At 44.1% G+C, this 22,163-nt stretch overlaps 1 protein-coding gene across 2 annotated transcripts in view; it reads right to left on the reverse strand.

Annotated features, from left to right (window-relative positions):
• FBXW8 (F-box and WD repeat domain containing 8) overlaps positions 1 to 22,163 on the reverse strand; it is a 109,336-nt gene that overhangs the window by 66,328 nt on the left and 20,845 nt on the right. For both annotated transcript variants that reach the window (XM_040986928.1, XM_040986929.1), the window contains exons 3-4: positions 8,999 to 9,163; positions 4,426 to 4,514 (exon numbers count right to left, since the gene is read on the reverse strand). In XM_040986928.1, coding sequence (XP_040842862.1) covers positions 4,426 to 4,514; positions 8,999 to 9,163 — 254 coding nt within the window. The remainder of the gene's footprint in view (positions 1 to 4,425; positions 4,515 to 8,998; positions 9,164 to 22,163) is intronic.

Genomic DNA, 22,163 nt, shown 5'->3' on the forward strand with positions numbered 1-22,163 from the left:
ACTTTTAGAAACTCCTAAGAAACCTGCAGAGTACCAGAAACATCAGCCTTGAGAACAGCTACTCCCAAATAGACAACATATAATTTTTTCCAGATCAAAACCAAATTACTAATATTCTGTCATTAAAAGATGCACTTTTAATTAATGGGAAAAGTAGAGAAAAATGGTTTTTAAAAGGTCAAGACATTTTAGGTGACTTTATATTTACACTGATACTAACAATAATTATAAAACAGTGATGAAATGCCATTGAAACATCAACAAAGTAAATCCCTAGAGATTCACACACCACATTTACATACATAAACTAGAAGCACCAAGCTTTTTCCACCTACAAAAGGCTAGAAACCCATGACAATGATGTTCATAATGGCTTAGAGACAAAACTGGTCCTGACAAAACAAACCTGAACAAGGTCTCTCCAGGCTGGCTGAAGACCACCATGTCCACCATGCTGCTATCAATCTATTCAGGCACACATGCCTTAAAGGCAGAGACAAAACAGAACAACTAAGTGTGTCCAGAGGAAGGAGGCAGCTAGTGTTTTGCAACAGTAAGTGATAACGGTTTTCCCTCCAACTACAGATGGCAGAAGAGAGGCCTGGAAACAGTGTGGCTGCTGCTTACAATACAGGCAGGAAGCTTACAATGGCTGAGAAAGCAGGCCACATAAGTGGAAAAGGAGAAAAACATTCAGGGGATTTGAAAAATCATTCAAAGAGGATGGCTGGTATTTACTTAAACCAAATGGGAGCAAACAAAGGTTCTCTAATGTTAACAGAAAATTGTGCTTTCTCATGCAAACTAAAATGTTTTGGAGGCTCTTAAATGAGGAGTGAGCTTATGAGACAACCCTGGGCACCTGCTCAAAGTCCCTGGTGAGTGCATGGCGAACTGGTCAGCAGAGTTGGCCCCAGGCTGGACTTGTTCCTAGGGACTGACAGGCTCTTCCTCACTGGGAAGCTCTCCATTACATTTGCATGCCAACTCCTACCTTGCCCTCTGCTGTGAACTCATGACGTCATCTGTTTGTAACCCCCTTCACATCCAGAGTCAACCGTGGAGTGGGAGAACAGTCCAAGCATCACAGAACTGAGTGGGAGGGTTTCCCATTTCCCCTTCTCTTACCCTTTCTCCTCAATCATCAGCAAAAACTGTGCTAAACCTTTCTAAAAATTCTCAGAGATGTCACCCTGAAAAGCTAAACAAAGTAAGTCCTTCTTAGTCACCTGTTACCAACATGCCTTCTAGATAATCTTCTAAAAGATAAGTAAAACTCAACACTCATCCTCACCCTCATCCTCCCTAGCCTTTCAAGACTGCTGCCAAAGTCAAGTCATTTATCCTATGGATAGGTGACTTCTGAATACAAATTTTCCACAAATAAATTCAGTGGGAAATTTTAGCTGAAAAAAAAAATCAAATTGCAAATGTCTGAATTGCTATGCAACAGTGAAAAATACTGCTAGGTTGCTAACTGACAAAGAAAACAACTGGTTTGTCATCTTGTGGGATGTAGCAGTACCACTGCTCTGTGGACAAGCAAGATGACAGAAAGTCCAGGAAAGAAGCTCAGGTGGTTGAGAGGAGGCTTAGAAAAATGCAGCTCACAGACAATGTGAGAAGCCGACGTGGCAGAAAACTGTCTTCAGGATGTCCTGGGTGCTGGCACGACTGGCAGGCTCTGAAGGCAGAACCACTTTAGACATACCCTTCTCCCCCATCCTAAGAGGGGTCTATTGAACAGTGTTAAACACTGCCAACAGCCTTACAAGCAGGGTCAAGGGGCTGCCGTCGTGGCATAGCACATTAGGCTTCTACCTGCGTCCTATATAGGTACTGTTTTGTGTCCTGGATGCTCCCCCTCCAATCCAGCTCCCAATTTATTACTTAGGAAAGCAGTGGAAGATGGCTAAAGTCCTTGGGCCCCTGCACCCATGTGGAAACCCAAAGAAAGCTCACAGCTTCAAACTGGCTAACCTCTCAACTGTGGTCATTTGGGGAATGGACTGGCGAATGGAAGACCTCTCTCCAGTTCTGCCTATTCTTCTCTCTGTAACTCTGTCTTTCAAATAAAAATAAAACTTAAAAAAGAGGTCAATGCTTCACATGACCCAAAGGTGACTGATGACCTCTAAGGGTGCAGCATTATATATGGCACTTTCAATCCAGCTCTGTGCTTTTGGCCTGGGAAAACAGCAGAGAAGAGGCCCAGTCCTTGTGACCCTGCACCCACATGGGTGTGGGGGGTCATACAGACCTAAGGTCAGCAGGGGCCAGCACTGCCCACAACACAGGTGTCCTGGCAGCTGTCGGGTAAGTTGTGAATGAAGGACCATTTCAAGTAACTGGCTTTGTGTGAAAAGAGTAAGGAAGAGCCAAGCCAAGTCACCTGTGAGGCCAACGTAACAGAAATCAGTCAAGATCTCTGCAACTTGTTCTCAAACCAGAATCGAGGAGGCAGGAAACAGGTAGAAGGTGGCCCTTCATGAATGCCACAAAACACATTTAAAAAGCTTCAATGCAAAGATGTTTTATAGATTTACTGACTCTGGATACATAAAACCAAGCCTCTAAATAAGTTCCGTGTGCATAAGAAAGCAGAAGAAAGAACAGCAGGTAAGCTGTGCAAGAGAAAGCAAGGCTGGGCTGGCCACTGTCTCTTTAAGAACCTCCTTGGAGATGCATAACCGTGGAAAGCTTGTGAATACAACATTGATTGGGAATGAGGTAACCACAAACACCGGTGTCTCAAATGAAAAGGGATTCAAGAGCTGACCCAGAAAACAAGCATCGTAACCACCAGATGAAATTTTAATGATAAACACAAGATGCTCTCCTACAAGCAAGACTGAAGCGCCACACACTAAGCCATCCACTGAAGTTCTCTTGGAAAGAGGAGCCTCTCCGGCCTGCAGATCAGGTTTCCTCTCATCGATCAACACAACGTGGCCAGGGCCGGGCTCTGTGCTGGCAGAATCTGTAATGGGAACAGACCTCGAGGGAGCAGGGGGCGGGAGGGCAGCTCTGGCACCAGCACTCCAGTCAGCTTGCCTTTCGGGAGCACCATGTCCAGAGAGAACATTCTTAATTGGCTTTGGAGAGGGAAGTCTCTGTTGTATCTAAATTTCTTTTATGACAATCTCAGTCCAGCCCTAGCATTTTGTTCTCAATTGTCTTCCAACACACACACACACACACACACACACACACACACACACACACACACACACACACACACACGGCAGGCTTCTTTATGAGCCTGAATGGTGTTAGTGCCTTTTGGAGTTAGCAGATTCTTGGCATTTGTGGGCAGAAAGGACTTTGTGGCACCTAGTGACAGGGTGTGGAGCCAGAATACTGCCACTAATCTTCCTAAAAACTGTAGTTCTACAGTACTCCAAAGAAAGATTTTTTTTTTAATTATTTGAGTGGCAAAGAAGATCTTCATGCATTGATCCACTGCCCAAATGGCCTCAACATTCAGGGCTGGGTCATAATCAAGACAGGAACCTGGAGATCAATCTAGGTCTTACAAGATAAGCTAGGAAATGGGCAGGTAAAACTGCCACTTGCAACACCAACATCCTGTAGATTTGAGTCTTGGGCTGCCTTGCTTCTGCTACAGCTTCCTACTAACACGCCTGGGAAGCAGAAGATGGCCCATATGCTGGGGTCCCTGCCACTCACACAAGAGAACTGGATGGAGTTCAGGGCTCTTGGCTTTAGCTGTTATGGCCATTTGAGGAATGAACTAGTGGATGGAAGGTCAATCTGTCCCTTTCAAATTGGAAAAAAAAAGTTTAAAAAAAATTTTAAAGGATACACTTTGAGTTGATTTTCTTAATGTACATACATAAATCCAACTCTGTGGCAAACTATGAAAGCTTCCTAAAAGTGGTAAAGGGAAAAGACATAAAAGGAATTTGTAGAAGTTGACATTTCATTCCCTGGCAGGAAGACAAACAGCCCTGATCAGGACAGCACATACAGAAAGCACGCCCGTGCTGTGGGAGGGTGGTTATGTGTGGCCACAGCCTGTCCTCACAGTTCCAGCTTCAGCACAAGAGAGGAAGAACAGGGCCTGCTTGTGCCAACACTTGCTATTAGAATTTTTTATGTCTTCATAAAATACAAACTGTTTGCCTTAATGAAAATCTAACGTAACATGCCACAAGAGTGATTTAAAAGCTAAAAAAACGTATTGAGACAAATGGACCACAAATCTGTTCAGCGTCATTTGCTTCTCACCACTAGCTGCAGAGTGAACAGAACCACCAAGACCTTCTGCCTTGACCGTGGGCTCCAACTGAGGAAGTACATACATATTCTCAAGGGAAGACAAGGCCCAAGTAATCAGAGGGCACCCAGGAAAAAGAAGGCACAGGAGACGGAATATGTGAAGGGAAAAGTGGCCTTGCTTACCCAGCAATGACAACGCCGTCGTGAGAATGCACATCACACAACACTGCATCCGGAACAGGCTCCAGCTCACTCACGGCCCCCTTTCGATTCTGCATGAGGAAAAGGGGGATGCAGTTTATATGGTTCTCAGGAGAGCTGGAAGGCAAAGTATTTCAGTGATCTGCACCCCACAGTGCTGCCTTGAAGGTAAAAAGTCAAGCTCCTAAGTGCGTTCAAGTTACCATGTTCACCAAAGGCACTGAACAAGGTCAGCTGAGATGAGACTCCTGAATATAAAGGAAATCCAGGCACACGAAGAACCACAGTCCACAGCAGGCTGGCAGGTGTCTGCTAGTAATAGCACTTATTTGAAGAGGTATACAAAGAATATTAAGTAGCTCAGCTCAGTGCAAAGTATTTAGTGCCCACTGATTACTGTTGTAAGAACTTGTAGAATAAAATGGAAAAGTATATGCAAAGATAAAATATCAGGATGGAGAAAATGAGAAAAGGTGACAGGACTTCTGGTCACAAGGTCAGGGGTTTCATGGAAACAGTGTCAAAGAAAGCTCTCAAATCTAAACACCCATGTTCCCTGTGTTTACAGCTGCTATTAGAGAGGGGAGAAGGAGAGGTACTTACCACTGCATGCCTCCCACGACTTTTCAGCTATTTTAACATGATGTTTTATTTGAAAAAAAATGCATATAATGCACACAATAAATATCTTTTAAAAGTTAGGAAAATACAGGGAATCTTGGGGCCGCTGCTGTGGTATACAGGGTAAAGCTACTACCTATGGTGCCAGCATCCCATTGGGCATCAGTTTACATCCCGGCTGCTCTAATTCCAATCCACCTCCTGCCACTGGCCTGGAAAAGCAGTGGAATTAGGCCCAAGTGCTGGTGCCATTGGATCATTGTGGGAGACTTGGGAAAGTTCCTGGAATTATACTGGCACCGTTTTAGGCATTGAAGCCATTTCAGGAATGAACCAGTAGATAAAAAGATCTCTGCCTTTCCCTCTCTAACTTTGCCTTTCAAATAAATAAATCTTTTTAAGAAAAAGAAAAATAAAGTAAATCTAAAGGCATAAAAAGAATTTGTATGTGAGGCTGAAGAGTGAAATCATGAAGGCAGAAAACAAGCATAAATAAAGCTCTTCAAGAGTACCAAGTAATCCAGGATAGGCAGGTGGTACAGGCTGGAGTGGGGGCTCCTCCACTTTCAATCTAGTTTCCTACTAAAGCATCCTGGGAGACAGCACATGGTGGCCCCTGCCATACAAGTGGGAGACTCCGGTGGAATTCTAGGCTCCTGACTTTAGCTTGACCCAGTCCATGTTACTGTGGGCACTTGTGGAGTGAGCCAGCACATGAAAGATCTATTTCTGTCTGTCTGTCCTTCATTCTACATCACAAGTAAATAACAATATTTTTCAAAAGGAGGACAGGAATGGTAATGAAGTAGGTTAAACCACCACTTGAGAGAGCAGCATCCCATCAGAGTGCCTGGGATGGTACTGGAGTGCCTGCTACTCCAATTCTGATCCACCTTCCTGCTATCGTGCCTGGGAGGCAGCAGATAATGCCATCCACACAGGAGACCTGGATGGAGTGCTTGGTTCTTAGCTTCAGACCAGCCCAGCCCTGGTGACTGCAAGCATTTGGGGAATAAACCAACAGATGAAAGGCCATCCTTTTAATCTCTCCCTGTCACTCTGCCTTTCTCCCTTTACCTCCCCCTTTACCCTAGATATAGGAAAAAAAATCTGTGGAAATGATAGTCTTACCCACTTTCCTGTAGCCCTTGAACCTTTGTGCCCTAATTAACTATGTAAAGATTGTCAAAAATAGAATAAAAATGGAGAAAAAGAAAAAGGAATACCAAGTAATTTATAATTTCAACTTAGCCTATCTAGCACAAATATTAAAACTAATGGTGATAAGAATGCCAAGTGGGGTTTCTTAGCAAATAGCCAGGGTTAAGTAAGTGGTAGCTATTACTAATAGAAAAGAGATGGTACCTATTCTATTGAAATCAACATTTATGAAACAACTCTACTCCAAAAACTATGCAAGGTAATCTGTACAATGACTGTAACTTCACCTCAAGGTCAAGCCTGAGGTCAAGAAATGAAACTGGACACATCCAAACGGCATCATCCTGCTGCTGGAGATCCAGGGAGGGAAAGGAAAGATTCAGAGTCACAGTCAAAGTTGAATGAGTAGAAAAGTTCTTTTGAGGGAGTAGGTACTGAAAGAAAAGCAAAGTGCCTGCTAAGAGAACATGCATGCTTCTGCTATTTACAGAGTCCTTCTGAGTGGCCCCAACTCTAAGAGATCCACCACCACAGTGAAAAAGTAGCACAAGCAAACTCTAGGAAACAAACACTAGGGTCCATGGAGCCAGGGTGTCACACCATCTCCATCCACCCTGGTTGGGGACTCCCAAGTCCAGCTAGGTTCCTGTGCTTACAGGTCAGTCTCTGTCCAGAGACAGCCAAAATCTCAGGGTTCCCTCAGGGGGTTCCCCAGGCACTGACCTAGGAGGAGCTTGACTGAACTCCCTTCCCCTTCAGCCTAAAGCCAAGCAAGAGCAGCTCAGAGCCCTTGGATCTGTGGGGTTGTACAGCAAACAGCACCCAGGTCCCAGACACAGGAAGCCTGCGCCACAGCAGATATACCACTGCAGCCTTGCAGATCACAGAGGGCAGGGACACAGTTTCAGCCCTGCTCCAGGAAAAAAAAAACAAAACAAAACAGGCAGGCAAAGTGAAAATAATTTGCCCTAACTCTACCTTTCCTTTTGATAAGGCTTCCTTTCATCCTACAATTACAATAAGAACCCCATCATTACACTTACTGAAATACACAGCAGCTAAAATCTCACTGATGCACTCCTCATTGTGAACAGTGTCAGGAAATAGGCCCAGATACTCCAAATAGAAGCCTCCCTCACATTCTGCCTGCAGTTTTCTCAATCATCAACCTTTTATTGAGTACTTACCAAACACATGGCTTTGTATTTAAGAAAAAATAGGCATTCAATTAAATTTGGGGTATGTAACTTGGGAGTGGTTACTAAAGGCCACGTACACTTAATGAGGTGGTCTTCGGACACCTTTACTCTTGTTATTGCTAGCCAAAAGAGGAGGTGCCTGTCTCCCTCCTCTCTTTATCAACAGACAGAAAGCAAAATAATTAAGCCACTGCCTTGTCTCTCAGTGACTAACACTGCTTAGTTCAAGCCACAGGACACCAACCATCTCCAGCTCCCATGTTCACAAACTTAATTCCATCCCAAGCTTTTCCTAAACTGTAGCAGCACCTCCCACCACAACCAGGTCCTTTTCTTTCTGGCCCTTAGGTTGTCTGAGCACATTTCTTTGTCATATGTTTCTGCCCAGTTCTCACCTACGACCCATCGCATGAACCTAAGCAAGCATTCAGGCAGGTGTGTGGATGCAAATAGATACCATGGGACACAGCATGATTCTACTCAGTGGTGATGTCTTAACAAGCTTAACACCTCTAAGAATACTGCCAATTTTATCTCCTCCTCCCAGGGGCCATGTGGTAATGTCTAGAGACATTCTGAGTTGTCCAGATGGGAGGGAGGGAACGCTACCAGCATCTAGCAGGCGTGGCCAGGAATACCGCTCAACATCCTGCAATGCATGACAGCACTACCCACCCTCAGGAAAGAATGATCTGGCCCCCCAGTGCCACAAGTGCTAGGGCTGAGACACCCCGAGCAAGAGCAGCACTGTTCTCACTAGCCCAGCTGGCCACTGGGTGAGCTTGCTCAGGTCAAGCCTATCGGTCGCTAATCAGATTACAAGGTAATGAGAGACAAGCCTGCACAAGGGCAGTATGTCACTGGCAGTTAACAGGCATGCATCTCCAAGCATATTGGGATTGATTCTTGCAGGACAGGATAGAGTACGGTCTCATCCCTTCTCCCTGCATGAGCACCCGCTTCCCAGGTGCAGCCATGCTGCAGCTGTTTCGTGCTTCCAGCAGTTTTATGTAACTGCTCCTTGACAGTTCTCTCCTACAACAGCCTTCATGGTGCAAATTCCTAGCTGTGATCTAATATTTCTGTAGAGACTGTGAAGTGATAAATGCTATGGAAGCAAGCCAGGAGGTTATGTGAGGGAAGAGAAGATGGTGCTTAGAGACATTTAATAATCTCCCCCAGCCTGCCCTGGCAGGGATGCTGTCGGCTCTGCTTTTGCATAAGGCAGTGCTTTTGCTTTCTTCATCTTTCCAGAGGCGAGCACGTGGAAAGGAGCTGCACTGGCCCCTACTCTAACAATCCCAGCCGGCAGAGTGGCAGTCACTGGCAACTCCATCTCACCCTTCCTCTCTCCAGGAGAGCAAGAGGATGCTTCCCAATCTTGTGGTTGGAAATCGGAGCATGCATCACAAGGGAGAATAAAAAGGGCAGCAAGTCAGCAGCAGCTGTCAGGTCTGCTCAGCACAGCCCTTTCCCTTGGTGTTTGACAATGACCCATGGGCTGTACTTGACAGCAGGGTTTGCATGTCCTTGTAAGCTGTTCTGTGCAGGTAAGGATGTGGGCTGCTGCCTACCTTCCAGTTGGTCCTTAACATGTGCTCCCTGGCTCGGCACTCTTGGAAGACGAGCTTCCAGCAGGAATAATCTGAGATGCTGCTCTCCGGAAGGTGCCCTTCCTGCTGGCACAGCCTATACCACAGCACTTCGTCTTCTGCGATCACCTTCCACGTCTTGCTCACCTAGAACAGCAGAAGGGACACAAATGTCAATTTCTGCAATTAGAGGAGCCCCTTGCCATCCAAAAATCAATCAACACCTAGATCACTGCCCTGGGTTTATGGCAGTATGAAATGTCTCATTAACAAACACTCCGAGGTGGGAAAAATACACGCAAATGTTTCCAGTTTTATCTTTCACGTTTTCAAAATTATTATATCACCATATAATATCATGTTTTAGACTGCTTGGTTAAGTCATCATCTAACAAGAGGGAAAAAAGTGTACATACAAGGCAAGAAATGCAAACTTCTCATGGTAATTAGCCATGTGATCATACACAGCTTTTCATAACAGAATTATGACCTCTACCCAGAGTAGCTGTAGTTTCATTTTCTGGATTTGGACCTGGTGGCCTGTAAATAAAAAGCTCTAATACAGCAAACATTCATAGCTCCAACTTAAGACATAAGACATTTAAATCTACATCACATGCTAGAACTTAACACTGTAAATGTAATTCAATCTATACTCAATAGAAAACTCCAGAACTCTGAGTTATGGCAGAGAAATTCACATCCTCTCTGCTTAAATTTCAAGTCCTAGCAGAGTCTGAAGGAAATAACCATTTTTGCAGTTACTGTTCTGTTTCCTAAGCCTAATATGGGTTAATGATGGATCTAGTTCATCAGAGAATAATGTACAAAATTGGCCAGACTGGAAAAGATAGATCCAGCAGGTGAGCATGATGCAGTCTTCAGCATGAGCTGGGAACGCCCACTGCCATCCTAAGGTTGAAATCCATTTCCGATCAACTAAGAATGGTGACCAGTGGCCTACTGGGTCCTGTGTTCCTTAACTCTCCTGTAGGGCCACTTCACACATCAGAATGAAGAAGAGAGGAAGGAACATGAGCGAGCCTCAGCAAGACAGAAAGTTCTCCAGGACCCTCGGAGTATGCCCCACATCAGGGACCTGGGATGAGTGGAAGGCTGGGTGAGCTGTCTCCATTTTTCGCTCCTCTTACCCCAGATACAGAAAAAATAATAATGACATGGAAACAATGGTCTTACCCACTTTCCTGTAGCCCTTGACCCTTTGTGTCCTAATCGACTATGTAAAAACTGTCAAAATAAAATAATCACCAAAAAAGGAAGTTCAACATGAGCACTGCAGACACTCATTAAATGAGAATGGCAAATCAAAGATCTCTTTAAAGATCTCTCAACAGTGAAAAGGATTCTCACAACCAACTTTCTCAGAAACTCAAAAATTAATGAAAGGCCTGCAATGTTCTTGATGACATTCACTCAAGAAAAACAGCAGGATCTGTTGTTCAGAACAGTAATTTTGAGGTCATGTTAAGTTACTCCCTCCCAGCCTCCAGCTCCACAGGGACCTTGAACTCCAACAGCCTCACAATTAGGGAAGCTATAAAACTCAGCAGCCAAGCAGTCACTGGAGGTTCAGAAGGATTTGGGGCTCCTCAGAAATTCAGTCCCCAGAGAATGCCACCATCTGACCTGTCTGAAAGGTGCCGGAGAGTGCTATTCTTGGGTTTCTCTGTATCTGAACTGAATGAGCACCCTTTCTTTCCAGGGCATCTGTCCAAACACTAAGGGACAATTAACACTACAGCTGTTTGAGGTGGCATTATCAGTCATGGCTAACAGGAGACTGACCAAAAAGCTATAAAAGGAAAATTGGGGAATGGGATTTAACAGAAGCTTTTAAAGATGCTGGTATACTCCTGGAGGTCTAGAATGCTGCAGACACACCTAGGAAGACCCAAGAAGGCCTTGATACCTCAACTCTGGCTGCTCCTAAGATTCTTCACAAGCAGTAAGTGAAGGCTAAGCCAGAGTTATGGACTGCTGGTATGGGTAAGGGGTGCCCAATGTATAGAGTATTTCAGCAAAGGCTGGGAAAGCTACTGGCACCCTGTGTTTAGGAAAATCTCTGCCCAATCACTAGCTGACTAGTGAGTTAATCAAGTTGGTACTTCCATAGACCCACAAAATAAAGAATACAGACTACAGAATTAATCCCACAAAGTAAATAAAAAGCACTGATAGCATAAACAGCAGTACACAATAAGAACAAATCATGCAGAGATTAATGATCGCCATACTTGCCGCATGATACTAAGAATGTCCACTTGTTAACAATAAATCAGTAGACATGCAATGAAATAGGAAAGTAGATGTGTATGCAGCAAAAAGTCAACAATTTTAATCACTGTTATAACATGTTTTAATCATGCTCAAAACACAATCAGAATTGTGGCACAGCACATAAAACCACCACCTGTAATATCCACATCGCACATAGGTCCCGATTCATTCCTGGCTGCTCCACTGCGGTTCCTAGCTCCCTGCTTCGACCTGGGAACAGCAGCAGAAGACGGCCTAAGCGCCTGGGCGCCCACCACCCACAAAGAAGACCTGGAAGAAACCCCAGTCTCTCGGTTTTGGTGTGTCCCAGCCCCAGACTTTACAGCCATAGGAAAGTGAACCACGGGTAAAAGATTTGTCTCTCACCGTTAACTCTGACTTTATTCAAATAAATAAATAAAGTTTAAAAGAACACCCTATCCAATCAAAAGCATGTCAAAGCCAGTAATGACCAACCTAACACTGTGCTGGGCATATTAAAGTCCTAGCTTCCTTTCTCACATTTCTGCTGCTGCGCGCGCGCGTGCGCGCACACACACACACACACACACACACACACACACACACACACACACACACACAGCAAGCACATATCCTATGTCATTTTCTCTGTAGGGATTTTTCTGAACCGGAGTGGCACACTGTAATGCTGAAGGTGCCAACGGCTCTAGGGTTTAACTGTTTTGAATGGAAGGATGCAGAAAAGCTTAGAGATCAGCTCCGTGCATCTCCTCATTGCAGGAGGGTTCTGCACAGCACCCCTGCCAGCTGACGTGCAGATGAGCCTGAACTGCTTCCAGTGGACATGCTCCCAAACTGGTCCGCTGGACCACAAGGCCATCTGACTATTAGAGTGTGCAGACAACTCATTCCAATGACAGCCCGTATTTTGCCCTTTTGAAGAAAGCCATCTCTTCCACTTGATCTCTCTCAGATAAAGATGGCATCACATCTGCCCTTGGCCTAAATATTCCCCACCTCACTCACTCAACACCTGGTCATGTGACTAGGTGGCTTCCTCACTCGCCGCCTTGAATACACCCTACATTTGCAGATTTACAGCATCTCTCTTCAAATGAGCTGGTCAGGATTAGACAAGACCTCAGCTCTGCTCTGTCAAGTGCTAGGAACAGGAAGGGCTGTTCAGGTATCAGTCTGCAGCTGTGCTTGCAGATATAGCATCACGACTTCTCAGTTCATAATGCACTAAAGCCTCTGGAGGCTGATTCGTTATTAAATATTTAAGACAGGCAAAAAAGGGACCCAGCGCGGTAGCCTAGAGGCTAAAGTTCTTGTCTTGCAAGCACCGGGATCCCATATAGAAGCCAGTTCTAATCTTGGCTGCCCTGCTTCCCATCTAGCTCTGTGCCTGTGGCCTGCGAAAGCAGTCGAGGACATCTCAAGCCCTTGGGACCCTGCAGCTGCATGGCAGACTCGGAAAAGGTTCTGGCCTCCTAGCTTCGAATCGGTGCAGAACCAGCTGTGCGGCCACTTGGGAAGTGAATCAATGGACAGAAGATCTTCCTCTGTCTCTCCTCCTCTCTGTATCGCTCATTTTCCAATTAAAAATAACATAAATGAAAAAAGAAAAGACAGGCAAAAAGGTCGAAATAACATTTCAGACACCAACAGATTCATTATCCTGCTTAAGAAACAAGATATGACTTGTAAAATTTTTTTTAAGATTTATTTTTTTGGGCCCGGCGGCTCAAGTCCTCACTTTGAACGCACCAGGATCCCATATAGGCACCGGTTCTAATCCCAGCAGCTCCACTTCCCATCCAGCTCCCTGCCTGTGGCCTGGGAAAGCAGTCGAGGACGGCCCATAGCTTTGGGACCCTGTACCCATGTGGGAGATCTGGAAGAAGTTTCTGGATCCTGGCTTCAGATCAGCATAGCATCAGCCGTTGAGCTCACTTGGGGAGTGAATCATCGGACGGAAGATCTTCCTCTTTGTCTCTCCGCCTCTCTGTAGATCTGACTTTCCAATAAATAAATAAATCTTTAAAAAAATAATTTTAAAAAAGCTTTATTTTTTTAATTGGGAAGGTAGATTTACAGAGAGAAAGATCTTTCATCCAGTAGTTCACTCCCCAAATGTCCACAATAGCCTGAGCTGAGCCAATCTGAAGTCAGCTCTTCCACGCACATGAAGGATGCCAAGCTTCTGGGCCATCCTCTGCTGCCTCCCAGGCCTCAGACAGAGAGCTGGATGGGAAGTGGAGCAGCCAGGACACGAACCAGCAGTCTTAAGGGATCCCAGCACCTGTAAGGCAGAGGACTAGTCAATCAAACCATTGCTCCAGGCCCTATTCATAAAATTTAAACTGCTTTGTACCATATTACTTCCAAAATTTGTGGAGAGATGGAATTAAAAAGTTATTTAAGTGCACCCAAGCTTTAAAAGCCATGTATTTCGAGGGCTGCCATGATGGTTCAATTTGTTAACTCTGTCTACAAACACTGGCTTCTCATATAGGCATCAGTTCGTACCCCAGCTGCACATCATATTCTCTCTGCACATCTGCCTTTCCAGTAAAAACAGATCTTCTTAAAAAAAACTTAATTGTTATAACATTTGTTTTTTCTAGGAACTTATTGGAAACCCCTTATATACATTGAATTTTTTAAAATCTGCACCAAAATAAACATCTTTAACTCCATTTTCCATAAACTTGCTGAAGTACAGTCCGTCACTCTCTATGCAGTCTGTCCCTGCCAGCTCTAACCTCAACCTGGTGCTCATCACTCTTCAGGGACTTTTTAAACACAACTGCAATTTATTTTAAAAATGTCCAACCTGGACTTCCACGGTGTTACTTTTTATGCCTAAATGCTTCATTTTCTCTTCCTTTAAAATTGCACTTCATTGCTCAACCCATCCCTCCAGCACTTCAGTCATCTCGGATCATGTTTGAATCTCAATTCTGTCATCCATTACATTAGCTAGGCTCCTATCCATAAGTCATCTGCAAAACACAGTCCAGGGCCTTTGTTGCTTAATTATTTACAAAAAACCTGCTTAAGATGGGACTGAGAGCTGGGTCCTGTGGCAAACCACTAGAGCCCACACCCAGACTGCCATGGATCTATTAAGCAGCCCACTCTGGCCAAGGCCACAGCATCAGTCACAAATCCACTTAACCACACTATCATCCCACACTTCTCCATCTTAGCCATGAGGGCTCAGGGAGATAAACTCATCTGATCACAAGTGGTCAGGCAATAAAGAACGGGATAATGACTCAATAACAGTGCAGCTACAGTTCTGACTAGAAAGAGCACCGTGGTTTTATGTTTGGCAAGTCTGGTTCACAGCTGAGCCTACCCAGGCCACCCGGGTGGTGTCTGTCCATCTGTCTGTGCCAGAGTGAATGTAAGCAATCAAGAAAAAACAGATAATGATGGACCAACGTCAGCTGTGACAGAGCCAGGCCACAATGCAAGTCAGTCAACACAGAGCACAACCCCTGACAGACTCCTGGAATTCAGACCATGAGGTGTAAGACAAAGGTACCATTCAGAGACCCTGCAGGGTTCTCTGAATGAGAAGGTGCTAGCTAACCACAGGGCAGCTTTCCTCTGATTCCTGATACATGAGTCTTTACTGTAAAAATCATGAAACATCAAATTTTGTAAAACTTATAAAATGCTACTGCGCAGGAAACTCAGAACTAAGCAATCATATAAACATTGTCACGACATGCACATACATCATTACACAGACGAGTCATCCCATAGCATGTGCAGCAGAACAACAGTTTCTCAGTACTGAAAGTCTCTTTTAAAGGACTGCATGGCCAAACGAATTTAGGGACCACTAGCTTAAACAAAGACAAGTAGGATTCCAAGCCAAGAACTCCTTGGAGCTTTTAAGAGGCTGGCATGTGCAGCACATCTAAGAAAGTGACAGAGAAAGCTGCATTGCCCAACCTTATTTCCTGACCTGCTTTTACAAAGAGCATCCCGAAAGCCCAAGGCTTTGCAGAGGCCATTTCAGAGAAGTTCATCTTCAAGCAGACATTACCCTGTGTACAGGACATTTAGACCAGCTATCTGCATCCATTCTCCCCTGCCTTAAACATTCAAACCTTAGAAAGTCATACCTTTAGCCTATGAAAGTCAACCCATGAATGCCCAGACTAGGGGCTGCTTCCCTGTAGGGAAAGCCATGGAAGTATCTTGCTCTTACAATCAGGCAGGATCCCAAGACTAGTCCCAACCCTTGTCAGCACTGTGGTCCCAAAGCTTACTGGAGGAGCCTCTGACTCATCTGCTCTGCAGAAAAACGCAAATCCAGCACTTGGTGACTATGAACTAGAAGACACACATCTGAGGTAATTTCATGAGAACTAACCATACAAACTTCAGCCACTTTAATGCGGGACAAACTGTCCAGACAGGTTTTTAAAAAGTCTCAAATATGTAAGACCTTAAAAATCTTCAGAAGCTGACAGATTTCTGTATCTGCTCCCAGGAAAATGCCAAGCTTTAAGTAACACAACCTGAAATCTGTGCCACACAGTTAGGAGATCAAAAACAAAGCTGACACTCTGATGTATCACCTGCATTAGTAACCCCAGATCACAGTGCTTACTCCACAGAAAATAACACTGAGAATAAAGTTAAGTTCTGGGCAACAATTAGAAAACCCTCTTCGAGAGATTTTTAAGAGCCTGAGGTGAGCACTTCTTCCAATAAATCAGATAGTACCCACAATTAGGTATGAACAACAGAAATATACAAACATTTTCTTTAGCAAACTATAAGGGAAGTGCTTTCTTCTTTCAAGGAAGAATAAAATGACAGCCTTTAAGAATTTCTTTAAATTCTGAAGGAAAAAAATCAACAAAAAAAAAGACCTACTTAAACATTCACAAGCAAATTTTAAAGGATACCATCAAAAGAAAATCTTCCTATTTTAACATTCCTTAAAAGTTATATTAAGTCTCCCAAATTCACAAGCCTGAATTTTCCATAGTCCTAATGGGCTCTGCTTGAACCCATCAGAACTAGAATGGCTCTGCTCAGTGAAAGCCCCACTGAGTGAGCCTCAGCTGCAAGGATCTGCCAATGAAAGTGTCTCCAGCATTTTCTTTATAGCACCACTGTGAATTGTTGCATTAAAAACAGCTCTTGGCCCCAAAATTAGCTTTATTACTCTGCCTAGACTAGGGTTACCAGTGAGGCACGCAGCAGGGAAAAGGACCACCATTCTACCCGCATGTACACACACCACAGCGACTCAGGGAGCGCAGGCCCTAAGCGCACAGCTCTCTACACATGCATTTTCTCAATTTCCTCTCTTCTTACCTGCCCTCGGCTCTCACCTCCACACACACCCACCCAGGTCTGGTCAAGGTCACCAATAACCTCCAGGTTGCCAAACCCAACAGTCGATTTCTCAGCCCTCTTCCCTGACAGCAGCATTTACCACCTTTGATAACTTTCTCCACCTTGAAAATACTTTTCGCCCTTGACTCCAGGGAACTCTGCAGTCTGGTGTTCTTGCTACCTCCCAGGGTAACTCCTGTTTTCTTGGCTGGTCCTTCTGGCTGCCAGCACAATCCCTGAATTTGGACCTCTATCTGCCTGCATTTCCTTGATGTTCTCATTTGGTTTCCTGGCTTTGGATAGCAACGATGTCCTAAACTCAATCTAAAATTCCTCCTTCAGTTTCATGTCCAACAATTTGCTCATCACAGTTTCCTCCAGGTCAGGAGGCAGCAACCTGGTCCTTTCAGTTGCTCAGGATCCTGGAGTCCTGTTTTCCCTGGGTAGTGGTCCTGACTGTCCATTTCCTCTGGTACATGGAACAAGCCTGGCCTAAACCACCAGGCTCCCTTCCCTCCAGATTATTTCAGTAGTATTCCATCTAGACCCTGTGGTCATGCTTGTGTGCCCATAACCTACTCTCCACAGAGCAGCCAAAGGATTCCTTTACAATGTGAGTCAGACCTGGTCAGTCCTTGCTCAAAGCACTCCCAAGGCTTCTCAGCTCAGAATAAAGCATGCAATTTCATTCTCTGGTTGTGTATGTGCGTGTTGGTGGTGATGGTGTTGTTTTGGTTTGGTTTTCAAATTCTGACGGTCTCTTCTCACTCCTTCTTTTTACCATATTCCTGTACTGATTTCCTATGTGTACTCTAACAAAACAGCTTAAAACAGCATAGCGTTGTTCTCCTAGAGTTCTGCTGGCCAAAAGTCTAAAGCCAAGATCTGGGCACGGCTGTATTCCTTCAGGATGATGCAGGGAGAAATCTCTTACCTCTCCTTGCCCAGCTCCTAGAAGCCACCTACATTCCACAGCTTATGACCACCTTCTCCATCTTCAAAGCCAGTGGCAACTTCTCTCCTCTCTGTTCTCCTGCCTGCTTCTTCTAAGGAGCCTTGTGGTTACATTGAGTACACCCAGACAATCCAGGAGCATCACTTTGACTTAATCCTTTGTACCAAGGCCCTTTACCAGGAAAGCTGAGCTACTCACGGGGATTCAGGACCAGGCTGTGAGCATATTTGGGAGGACCATTCCTTACTACAAAAGCTAACCTACTTACAGGGTCCAGAACCTGGCCATGGCCAGTATTCCACTTAATCCCACCCATTTTGGCTTCCTGCCATCAACCACACACCACTTAAGCTCACTGCACACCCTCTTGCCCTGTCGTCCCTCCTCAGGGCTTGGCTCGAACATCACCTTCTTTGTGCAGTCCTCCCTGGCCATGCCAGAGCACGACACCAGCATCCCTTACACTGTCGTCCTCTCTGTACAGCCCTTACCGCCCCAGAACAGGCCATTTAATGAGGCCTTTATTGCATACAGCATAAGCTCTGCCAAGGTCGGGCTTGAATCTGTATTTCTCACTATCTAGAATGGCACCTGGCACAATGTACACCCTCTGAAAACAATTTGATGAGATAAAAGAATCCTATTTTTTTCAAAAAAGAGAAACTCAATTCTCTCTTTTCAAAGGTCACGTAGGCAGTTCAGCAGCTCCTGGCATGAGCTGCCCTCGGCAAGCTCCGACTTCTCACCGAAATGCATGACACTCTTGCTTTGCTGTGTTTTTTTCCTCTGAACATCATGCAAAATCTCAAACACACAAAAGTCAAGTATACAGTGTGCCCACCTCCCATGCACTCCCGGCTCAGGAGACACAGTATTTTGTTGTTCACAGTATTTCTTGCTTCCTCACAAGTTCCTGAACAAAGGAGGCAAGCACTTCAGCCAGATAAACTGAAAGGACACCTGAAGGTGCTGGCAGCCCATGGGGGACATTCCCAGAGATCCCTGACAGGAATGACAGACCTGTGCAATTACTTCTGCTGGGAAAATCAACCTCACCTGGCTGTGGATTCTTACACATCTTCAATCACAAACATGTGGATCTTAGCTTCTCTTTCATGGGCAAGTGGCAGGATCATGAGATAACATTTTCCTCAAAACTTGAAATATCATGTTCTAACAAAATGGACTTTAGTTCTGGAATGCTTGTTATTTTGGTACCACCTACTTCTTACTGATTTTATGCTATATCTTGTTTTTAACCTCTAAATTGTTTCTTTACACTGCCTCCTTTATGAACATTTTCCTGCCTTTTGCCTAAAAATGACATTGTTGTCTATGCAACTAAACTTATGAAAATACACAAGGAATATGTGTATTTAAACTACACATTACAAGAAAAAAACACTAAAAGATAGAATTAGAAAGATCAGTGCTGTCTGGCACGAGAAACAGGGTGGTGGCCAGGCAGGACTTGAGGATATGGAAGGGGAGTGTAAGACACTGCCACAGTCGGAGTTCTGAGGCTGGCTGTGGAGGGCACTAAACAAATCTCACCTGGAAAAAAAAAAAGCAGCACAGAACCACGTTCACCAACAAATTCATGTCAAGCTGGTGACACTGGAAGGAGCTCTGTGGATGATATTAAGGTCACTTTCCTGGGAATAACATGGTTCTCCAATTATAGGAAATGTTCTCAATGGAAGAGACTATGGAAGGCTAGATGGGACCTCTCTGTACTAACTTTTTCAAATTTTTAAATAATTTATAATTATTTTAAAAGTCTTTATAAAAATCAAACCAACAGATCTCAGAAATTTTCGTGTTTTAATATTATGGCACAGAAACGCAATAAAATCATAATTTTGCAATTTGATCATGATTGTCCATTTAAAAATGTTATCCTTTACAGTGCCAGAAATACTGTGAACACAAACACAAAATAATGAGCATACAACTATTTATAGCAAAATGATAAAACCATTCAATCAGTTATACAAGTCAGTTGCTCACTAAAAGCCATACTGTTCCTGAGATGATTCTGCATGAAATACCCCATGAGACACTAAGTCCCCAGGGAGAGGACTATTGCCGGCAAAGGGCAAGGGAGGCCAGCCTCCGCAGTACACAAGGAGCACCAACTAACAAGGCAGAGCTGAAGGTGTGAAGACACAAGCCTTCAGAATGCAGAGAGGAGAGGATGCGAGGAGGAGGCAAAGGTTGCGAAACACCCATCCTCTGCAGACAGTGCAGCATCTTCAAAGCTCCAGTGGCCTCGCTACTCAGGCCTCCTCACTGTTAGTAGCTGCCCAACGTGGCATAAAGACCTAAGCAAACAGGTTTTCTTCAAGGCATACATACAGGTCATGGTGCCAACTCCACATATGTGGTCCCATTCCACAGAAGTCCAAGGCACCCAGATTAGAAGAGGAGCAGAAAGAGCAAGCCCTTCTCAAAGTCATAAGGCAGCAGGGCACACCACCCAAAAGCAAGATTTTTCCATATTTCAAAAATAAAAGCACCACAAGAAACAAATGAAAATGCTACTCATTTTACTACTTCATGGTTTATTTTAATGATTTGGAGACACAAAACTAATTCCACAAACCACTGGCCATCCATTGTCTATTGCCATGCTGGTGTAACAGCTCTCTAAAAATCCTGGCTCTGCACATCACAGCCAACCAAGTCACTGTGCATTAAGGCGGCACTGTTTAAGAATAATTTTCTATTTTTCTGCATGTGCTCTAAGAACTGGGCTAACAACCATCACTAACTCTAACTGGCCAAAGAGAGAATCCTGGTGCACAATTGGACCACTGTGCTGCAAACGAAACTGCTCACACCTGCAGAGTCATCTCACCAGCATAACCAATCCACCCTGAAATGCAGGCTCTTTTGTACAAAAAGGGGGATCTTTTCTTCCACTAGATCCTATCTTTTACTGATAAACCCTTTGGATGAGAAAACCAGCAGCAGATGTGAAAGCCACATGGCTCCCTACAAAGCAGGAGAGCAAAAAGCAAGGTTAAAAGAAATAATTCCCTCCACAGCAGCTCACAATCAAGAATAAAGATTTTATCATCAAGCGCTGACTTTGTGCAAAGCTATTAGACCCTGTGCTAAGCATCAGGCTGAAATCCAGGAGTTGGACTCATTTAGCTACAATCTCGTTTTCAGTTTTTGGGAACAAGGCCAATGTGTAAAGTTAGAATAGAACAAATTCAATTTCCAAGGGGGTAAAGACACAATATAGGTACTCTTAGCACAACTGACGGGCTCTGAGCACAGCTGACACTCTGGTGCACGTTTCTGGTTTGTTTTCTGGTTTTTAGTGAATTTTACCCTTTAACTTCCACCATTTCCTACACTCTGTATTAAAAATATTTGCCAACACTCCAACTTAAGTAATACTATGGCAATCAGGAACACTGAAAATCTTTTCAAGCTCACACTTCAGTAGAAAAATAACTGTACGTAAAATGGTTCATGAAGAAATAATGCTAACGCAAGGAAGATGATATAAATTGGCCAAGACCATGTGCTTTCACTCAACTGTGACAGAGGCTGAAACACTAGAGTCTAACAGGGTCACAGCTGTACCCCTCCCAGGCTGCACTTCACATCTGTGGTGGTGCTCAGGACTGCACAGCTCCTCCACCAGTCGCTCTCACTGAATTCGGTATCTTTGAGAACAGATACACTTCTAAAATGCATGACACAATATAGGGAAGTAAACAGACACTGCTAAACCAGCTCCTTTTTTGGCAGATATGGAGAATGGATACTCCAGTGTCCTCTAGAGAACACAGCTGTCCATCTATCAAAAACCAAACAGCAGCCATCACACACACATCTACGAAAAATCAATGAAAATCTATAAAGGCAATTCACTCCGTTAACAGGATGAAGGACAAAAACCAAATGATCACACTAATAGATGCAGAAAAAGCATTTGAAGAAACTGAACATTCTTTCCTGATTAAAAAAAAAAACTTAAATTAGAAACCGAAGGAATATAAAACATAATAAAGGACATATGTGACAAACCCACAGCTAACACCACACTGAAGAAAAACTGAACATTCTTCCTCTAAGCTCAGAAACAAGACAAGGATGCCCAGCCTTGCCACTTGATAATACAGTATTAAGTCCGAGCCAGAGCAATGGGCAAGAGAGACAAGACACAAAACACCTGTTTTACGACAAACCAACATGCATCCCTATGTTCATTGCAGCACAATCAGTAATTGCAAAAACATGGAAGCAACCGAAATGCCCATCAGCAGAAGATTGGATAAGAAAGCTTTGGTTCATCTACTCCATGGAATACTACTCAGCTATTAAAAAAAACAAAATGCAGTTCTTTGTGGCTAAATGGGCACAACTGGAAACTATAATGCTAAGGGAAATGAGTGAATCCCAAAAGATTAGATACCACATGTTTGCCTTGATTTAACCTGTAATTTTTGTATGGTTGTTTGTTATTTTTTGAACCTGTCATTGATACTGTCTCAACCCAGATGTTTCGAAGAATGGAACTTGCATTATTTTTATCATATT

Source organism: Ochotona curzoniae, unplaced genomic scaffold, assembly GCF_017591425.1.
Source record: "Ochotona curzoniae isolate NIBS_2020 unplaced genomic scaffold, NIBS_Ocur_1.0 contig_46, whole genome shotgun sequence".
NCBI classification, from domain to species: Eukaryota; Metazoa; Chordata; class Mammalia; order Lagomorpha; family Ochotonidae; genus Ochotona; species Ochotona curzoniae.